General features: G+C 44.6%; 1 protein-coding gene and 1 long non-coding RNA gene across 2 annotated transcripts in view; both read right to left on the bottom strand.

Annotated features, from left to right (window-relative positions):
- Positions 1 to 4,486: 4,486 nt before the first annotated feature.
- Positions 4,487 to 6,486, bottom strand: LOC116371484 (uncharacterized). Its single transcript, XR_004208951.1, has 2 exons — positions 5,935 to 6,486; positions 4,487 to 5,674 (listed from the first exon to the last, which is right to left on the bottom strand). It is a non-coding gene; the product is annotated as an uncharacterized LOC116371484 (long non-coding RNA).
- A 1,683-nt stretch (positions 6,487 to 8,169) lies between these two features.
- LOC116371480 (phosphatidylinositol N-acetylglucosaminyltransferase subunit Q) overlaps positions 8,170 to 8,326 on the bottom strand; it is an 18,095-nt gene continuing 17,938 nt past the window's right edge. Inside the window, exon 14 of the mRNA XM_031820377.1 lies at positions 8,170 to 8,326. This exon is cut by the window's right edge and continues 169 nt beyond it. Coding sequence (XP_031676237.1) covers positions 8,265 to 8,326 — 62 coding nt within the window. The 3' untranslated portion in view covers positions 8,170 to 8,264.

Raw genomic sequence — 8,326 nt, 5'->3', positions numbered from 1 at the left:
TGTTTGAAAATCATGACTCATTACCTCTCTCCCCTCCCATATATAGATACTCGAATGAATGAATGACTGATTGAATTAATCACACACACACATAGCCGAGGTAAGATGTGGTGCTGAAAAATAACAATAATAATATATATATATATATATATATATACTAGTCATGTATTAGCGGACCGATATAGGCTTCCGTATCGCCGGCAAATATTTTTTTGATATATATTTCAGGATACTGTGTATCCTTGGAAATAAACAGAATTCATGTAAACATTACAATTTTAAAAACATAGCTTGTCCAAGAAAAGTAGTCTCTTGACAGGGTAAATTAAGCTGCCTACAAAGTTCTGTACTGAATTCAATATTACCATTACCTTTTTAAAACCATGTATAGATTTATTACCAAAACACAAGCATTATTATTTATTTGTATATATTTAATTTTAAGCTTTATTTTAACACAGGCCAGGCCCTGTTGTTACTTCATATCCCAGCGATAATGCTTTGCATTACCCTGGGAAGACAAAATGCAATTTGCTCAACTTTCCCCAAGGCAAACCTTTTGACTATGTTAGCCCACATATCTACAAGGATGCACTTTCATACCAGGTTTAGGACCTCATAATGAAGCTTGTAGGCTGCGTTTACACAGGCAGCTCAATTCTGATTCGCCCCCACCCCCCACTAATTGGTCTTTTGACCAATCACATCAGATCTTTTCACATCAGATCTTTTCCAGAGCTGATCTGATTGGTCAAAATACCAATTAGAGAAAAAAATATCTGAATTGTGCTGCCTGTGTAAATGCAGCCATAGAGACCCCCCCCCTGCCTGTGTAAATGCAGCCATAGAGACCCCCCCCTGCCTGTGTAAATGCAGCCATAGAGACCCCCCCCTGCCTGTGTAAATGCAGCCATAGAGACCCCCCCCCCTGCCTGTGTAAATGCAGCCATAGAGACCCCCCCCTGCCTGTGTAAATGCAGCCATAGAGACCCCCCCCCTGCCTGTGTAAATGCAGCCATAGAGACCCCCCCCCTGCCTGTGTAAATGCAGCCATAGAGACCCCCTGCCTGTGTAAATGCAGCCATAGAGACCCCCCCCCCTGCCTGTGTAAATGCAGCCATAGAGACCCCCTGCCTGTGTAAATGCAGCCATAGAGACCCCCCCCTGCCTGTGTAAATGCAGCCATAGAGACCCCCCCCTGCCTGTGTAAATGCAGCCATAGAGACCCCCCCCTGCCTGTGTAAATGCAGCCATAGAGACCCCCTGCCTGTGTAACCTTTCGGTTACTGGTCCAGTGCTCTAACCACTAGGCAATCTGCCGCACCAAAATCATTTGTTATACTGTTTTATAAGATGTGTTTTATATTGTGTTAGATTTGTTGTTAATAAATATTTTATATACACACACAAATATATATATATATATATATACACTACCAGTCAGAAGGTTTAGAACACCTACTCATTCAAGGGTTTTTCTTTTTTACTATTTTCTACATTGTAGAATAATAGTGAAGACATCAAAACTATGAAATGACACATATGGAATCATGTAGTAACCAATATAGTGTTAAATAAATCCTTGTTAAAAGTTAATTTGTGGAATTTCTTTCCTTCTTAATGCGTTTGAGCCAATCAGTTGTGTTGTGAGAAGGTAGGGGTTGGAATACAGCAGTTAGACCTATTTAGTAAAAGACCAAGTCTATATTATGGCAAGAACAGCTCAAATAAGCAAAGAGAAATGACAGGCTTTCATTTCATTAAGACATGAAGGTCAGTCAATGCGGGAAAAAGTGCAGTCGTAAAAACCTTCAAGTGATGAAACTGTCTCTCGTGAGGAAAGGAAAAGCCAAGGTTACCTCTGCTGCAGAGGAGAAGTTCATTAGAGTTAACTGTCTCTCGTGAGGAAAGGAAAAGCCAAGGTTACCTCTGCTGCAGAGGAGAAGTTCATTAGAGTTAACTGTCTCTCATGAGGAAAGGAAGAGCCAAGGTTACCTCTGCTGCAGAGGAGAAGTTCATTAGAGTTAACTGTCTCTCGTGAGGAAAGGAAGAGGTTACCTCTGCTGCAGAGGAGAAGTTCATTAGAGTTAACTGTCTCTCGTGAGGAAAGGAAGAGCCAAGGTTACCTCTGCTGCAGAGGAGAAGTTCATTAGAGTTAACTGTCTCTCGTGAGGAAAGGAAGAGGTTACCTCTGCTGCAGAGGAGAAGTTCATTAGAGTTAACTGTCTCTCGTGAGGAAAGGAAGAGGTTACCTCTGCTGCAGAGGAGAAGTTCATTAGAGTTAACTGTCTCTCGTGAGGAAAGGAAGAGGTTACCTCTGCTGCAGAGGAGAAGTTCATTAGAGTTAACTGTCTCTCGTGAGGAAAGGAAGAGCCAAGGTTACCTCTGCTGCAGAGGAGAAGTTCATTAGAGTTAACTGTCTCTCGTGAGGAAAGGAAGAGGTTACCTCTGCTGCAGAGGAGAAGTTCATTAGAGTTAACTGTCTCTCGTGAGGAAAGGAAGAGGTTACCTCTGCTGCAGAGGATAAGTTCATTGGAGTTACACACACCTATAAAACACACACCATGACAGGACTCCAGACACACACACTATGACACCATGATGTGCATGTACTCACAACAACCATGAGGCAAACGCACACACAGCTATTTCACACAAACACCACTGACAGACACACAATCTATGGGAACAATATTGTATGAACCAAAAGCACTTGGTCAATAACTCCCATTGGAATAATCTGCTTTAGCCTCTAAATCTCAATATACTTTACTAGTGGATTATACCAATCATCACAATGATGCAGATAACATATATAAACCCTGGATTATCTATCATCAATCTGAATCTCAGATAATGTATATAAACCCTGGATTATCTATCATCAATCTGAATCTCAGATAATATATATAAACCCTGGATTATCCATCATCAATCTGAATCTGTGTGTCTGTTGTGTTTGTGTGGCCAACAGGGCTCTGGTATGCTGCTTCGGGACAGGCCTCCCAATCCTCTAGATCCCTGCCTTGCCATTGGAGCCAGGTTCTGTCCCTGACTAGCCCCTGTGCAGATCCTGGTGTGTAAACAGGCACGCCATATAAATATCCTCACACACTGACTGGAATCCTCCAGGAACTGTGGAGGGGAATCATACTTGACTATGAGGGATCCCCAAGGAATAGAAGGTGGAGTGTCGTTTGTGTGTTTGTGTCCAATCCACAGCTGTTCCTGCTGCTGCCTTCAGAGCAGACCGTTATACCAACGCTGTAGTAGTGCTGGTGTAGGATAGAATTGATCCCACACCCTTCTCTCTCTCTCTCTCTCTCTCTCTCTCTCTCTCTCTCTCTATGTCTCTCTTTCTCTCTCTATGTGTCTCTCTCTCTATGTGTCTCTTTCTCTCTCTATGTCTCTCTTTCTCTCTCTATGTCTCTCTTTCTCTGTGTCTCTTTCTCTCTCTATGTCTCTCTTTCTCTGTGTCTCTTTCTCTCCCTATGTGTCTCTTTCTCTCTCTGTGTCTCTCTATGTGTCTCTTTCTCTCTCTGTGTCTCTCTATGTGTCTCTTTCTCTCTCTGTGTCTCTCTATGTGTCTCTCTCTCTATGTCTCTCTCTATGTGTCTCTCTCTCTCTCTATGTGTCTCTCTCTATGTGTCTCTCTCTATGTGTCTCTCTCTCTATGTGTCTCTCTCTCTCTATGTGTCTCTCTCTCTCTATGTGTCTCTCTCTATGTGTCTCTCTCTATGTGTCTCTCTCTCTCTCTCTATGTGTCTCTCTCTATGTGTCTCTCTCTCTATGTGTCTCTCTCTATGTGTCTCTCTATGTGTCTCTCTATGTGTCTCTCTCTATGTGTCTCTCTCTATGTGTCTCTCTCTATGTGTCTCTCTCTATGTGTCTCTCTATGTGTCTCTCTATGTGTCTCTCTATGTGTCTCTCTCTCTATGTCTCTCTCTCTCTATGTCTCTCTCTCTCTATGTGTCTCTCTCTCTCTCTCTATGTGTCTCTCTCTATGTGTCTCTCTCTCTCTATGTGTCTCTCTCTCTATGTGTCTCTCTCTCTATGTGTCTCTCTCTCTCTCTCTATGTGTCTCTCTCTCTCTCTCTATGTGTCTCTCTCTATGTGTCTCTCTCTCTCTATGTGTCTCTCTCTCTATGTGTCTCTCTCTCTCTCTATGTGTCTCTCTCTATGTGTCTCTCTCTCTCTCTATGTGTCTCTCTCTATGTGTCTCTCTATGTGTCTCTCTATGTGTCTCTCTCTATGTGTCTCTCTCTATGTGTCTCTCTCTATGTGTCTCTCTCTCTCTCTCTATGTGTCTCTCTCTATGTGTCTCTCTCTATGTGTCTCTCTCTCTATTTGTCTCTCTCTCTATGTGTCTCTCTCTATGTGTCTCTCTATGTGTCTCTCTATGTGTCTCTCTATGTGTCTCTCTCTATGTGTCTCTCTATGTGTCTCTCTCTCAACTGGAAAACAATGAGGCTACTCCTTTTCAAACCACATTCAAATCAACTGGGCCTTTATTATTATTATGAAAGGAACATTGGGGATACGTCCCACATAGCCCTAGTCAAAAAGTAGTGCACTACTTAGTCTATAGCGTTCCATTTGAGACACATCCCCGGACATTTAGGTACATTGTACATTCAACAACTTCAGTAGTAGTCAACACTCAACACAAATCAAATGCAATCAAGCATAACAATATGACGAACTACGGTCCTGATTTAGAATCAATTGTTTTCTTATTTCTTCCATTATGGCACAACAAAAAATCAGTCTATGAAATTAAAGGAGAATTAAAAAAATAGGTTCTAAGAAGATAAACCAGGATAATACCAGGTTGTTATTGTTAAAAAATAAAAGCTCTCAATAAAGTTGAGAAATTCCTTTTGTATTTCAGAATTCCCAGATGGAGGATTCCCTGATTTCCTGCTTCTTCCTTCCAGATTCAGGGAATATTCTAACCAGGATTTCTGAAGGAAAACCTGGGAATTTGGGGAAAGTTAGGGGAATCTTTCAAACGTAATGCTAAATAAAAAGGTTAAATAAATACAGTACCTCTATACTTCTAGTACTTCTCTGACAGTTAGATACTGTACTGAATACAGTACCTCTATACTCTAGTACTTCTCTGGCAGTTAGATACTGTACTGAATACAGTACCTCTATACTCTAGTACTTCTCTGACAGTTAGATACTGTACTGAATACAGTACCTCTATACTCTAGTACTTCTCTGACAGTTAGATACTGTACTGAATACAGTACCTCTATACTCTAGTACTTCTCCGACAGTTAGATACTGTACTGAATACAGTACCTCTATACTCTAGTACTTCTCTGACAGTTAGATACTGTACTGAATACAGTACCTCTATACTCTAGTACTTCTCTGGCAGTTAGATACTGTACTGAATACAGTACCTCTATACTCTAGTACTTCTCTGACAGTTAGATACTGTACTGAATACAGTACCTCTATACTCTAGTACTTCTCCGACAGTTAGATACTGTACTGAATACAGTACCTCTATACTCTAGTACTTCTCCGACAGTTAGATACTGTACTGAATACAGTACCTCTATACTCTAGTACTTCTCTGACAGTTAGATACTGTACTGAATACAGTACCTCTATACTCTAGTACTTCTCTGACAGTTAGATACTGTACTGAATACAGTACCTCTATACTCCAGTACTTCTCTGGCAGTTAGATACTGTACTGAATACAGTACCTCTATACTCTAGTACTTCTCTGACAGTTAGATACTGTACTGAATACAGTACCTCTATACTCTAGTACTTCTCCGACAGTTAGATACTGTACTGAATACAGTACTTCTATACTCTAGTACTTCTCTGGTAGTTAGATACGGTACTGAATACAGTACTTCTATACTCTAGTACTTCTCTGACAGTTAGATACTGTACTGAATACAGTACTTCTATACTTCTAGTACTTCTCTGGCAGTTAGATACTGTACTGTAGGTTTGGGGTTAGCAGGTTTTTAGGGGGGAAATGGCACATTACCAGAGTAAAAAAATGACCTAGAATACTAAACTAAGAATAAATACGGAATGTTTTCAATGAAAATAAATGCATTGACATAATCTCGCTACACATTAGTCGGAATGTATAAACAATCAATTCATCCTGAAAATGTGAGTGTTTTATTTTACTCTTATAATATAAAATACATCTGGAGTTAAATAAGACTAGGAGTAATTAGTGCAGTAGATGCTTTAGACAGCATCAAAATGGCACCCTATTCCCTACATAGTGCACTACTTTTGACCAGGGCTCCATAGAGCTCTGGTCAACAGTAGTGCACTATGAAGGGAATAGGGTGCCAGCAGCCCTAAATACCTGATTTAAAAGGAGACACACCTCCTTTACAAACTCTCATCAGCAGCACCAACATTCTCACACTAACATCCTCTCCCACCACCCCTCCCCCTCCACTCATCAACCTTGGTGTTCTGGTCTCTCTCCCCCTATCCTTCCCCCTTCTCTATTCTGTCTCTCCCCCCTATCCCTCCCCCTCTCCCCCCTATTCCTCCCCTCTCTATTCTGTCTCTCCCCCCTATTCCCCCCCCCCTTCTCTAATTCTGTCTCTCCCCCCTATTCGCTCCCCTTCTCTATTCGGTCCCCCCCCCCGCCTATTCCTCCCCTCCTTGTCTCTCATTCTGTCTCTTCCCCCTATCCCTCCCCCTTCTCTATTCTGTCTCTCCCCCCCTATCCCGCCCCCGTCTCTATTCTGATCTCTCCCCCTATCCCTCCCCTTCTCTGTCCTGTCGCCGCCCCCCCTATCCGTCCCCTTCTCTATTCTGTCTCTCCCCCTATCCCGTCCCCCTTCTCTATTGTTCTCTCCCCCCTATCCCTTCCTCCCCTTCGCTATTCTGTCTCTTCTCCCCAACCTATCCCTTCCCCCTTCTCTATTCTGTCTCCCCCCCCCCTATCCCTCCCCCTTCTCTATTCTGTACTCTTCCCCCCATTCCCTCCCCCTTCTCTATTCTGTCTCTCCCCCCTATCCCCCATCCCTCCCTTCTTCTATTCTGTCTCTCCCCCCTATCCCTCCCCCTTCTCTATTCTGTTCTCTCCCCTATCCCTCCCCCCTTCTCTATTCTTTCTCTCCCTCCCCCCCTATCCCTCCCCCTTCTCTATTCTGTCCTCTACCCCCTATCCCTCCCCCTTCTCTATTCTGTCTCTCCCCTATCCCTCCCCCTTCTCTATTCTGTCTCTCCCCCCTATCCCTCCCCCCTTCTCTATTCTGTCTCTCCCCCCTATCCCTCCCCCTTCTCTATTCTGTCTCTCCCCCCCTATCCCTCCCCCTTCTCTATTCTGTCCTCTCCCCCCCCTATCCTCCCCCTTCTCTATTTGTCTCTCCCCCCCCCTATCCCTCCCCTTCTCTATTCTGTCTCTCCCCCCCTATCCCTCCCCCTTCTCTATTCTGTCTCCCCCCCCTATCCCTCCCCTTCTCTATTCTGTCTCTCTCCCCCCTATCCCTCCCCCCTTCTCTATTCTGTTCTCCTCCCCCCTATCCCTCCCCCTTCCTATTCTGTCTCTCCCCCCTATCCCGCCCCCCTTCTCTATGCTGTCTCTCCACCCTATCCCTCCCCCTTCTCTATCTGTCCTCTCCCACCCTATCCCTCCCCCTTCTCTATGTCTCGCCCCCCTCTCCCTCCCCTTCTCTATTCTGTCTCTCACCCCTATCCCTCCCCCTTCTCTATTCTGTCTCTCCCCCCCTATCCCTCCCCCTTCTCTATTCTGTCTCTCCCCCCTATCCCTCCCCCTTCTCTATTCTGTCTCTCCCCCCCCTATCCCTCCCCCTTCTCTATTCTCGTTTCTCTCCCCCCCCTACCCCCCCCCCCTTCTCTATTCTCGGTCTCTCCCCTGGTCTCAGTTGATCTTGTGGTGTCTTCCAGGGGTAGATGAGTTCTCCCAGAAACAGCCTCCCTCATCTCTCTCTCCCCATCTCTCGCCTTTGTCTCTTTCCCCTGTTCCTAGCCTATCTTGATAGTATTGTCTCTCCAGGGGTAGATGAGTTCTCCCAGTAACAGCCCCCCCCCCCCCCTCTCTCTCTCCCCTGGTCCTAGTCTATCTTGGTAGTCTTGTGTTTCCAGGGGTAGATGAGTTCTCCCAGTAACAACCCCCCCCCCCCCCCCATCTCTCTCTCCCCTGGTCCTAGTCTATCTTGGTAGTCTTGTGTTTCCAGGGGTAGATGAGTTCTCCCAGTAACAACCCCCCCCCCCCATCTCTCTCTCCCCTGGTTCTAGTCTATCTTGGTAGTCTTGTGTCTCCAGGGGTAGATGAGTTCTCCCAGGAACAGCTTCT

The sequence above is a fragment of the Oncorhynchus kisutch genome, unplaced genomic scaffold (genome assembly GCF_002021735.2).
Source record: "Oncorhynchus kisutch isolate 150728-3 unplaced genomic scaffold, Okis_V2 scaffold3306, whole genome shotgun sequence".
NCBI classification, from domain to species: Eukaryota; Metazoa; Chordata; class Actinopteri; order Salmoniformes; family Salmonidae; genus Oncorhynchus; species Oncorhynchus kisutch.
Note: the sequence above shows the minus strand (reverse complement) of the source record. Positions and strands in the feature narration are given on the sequence as shown.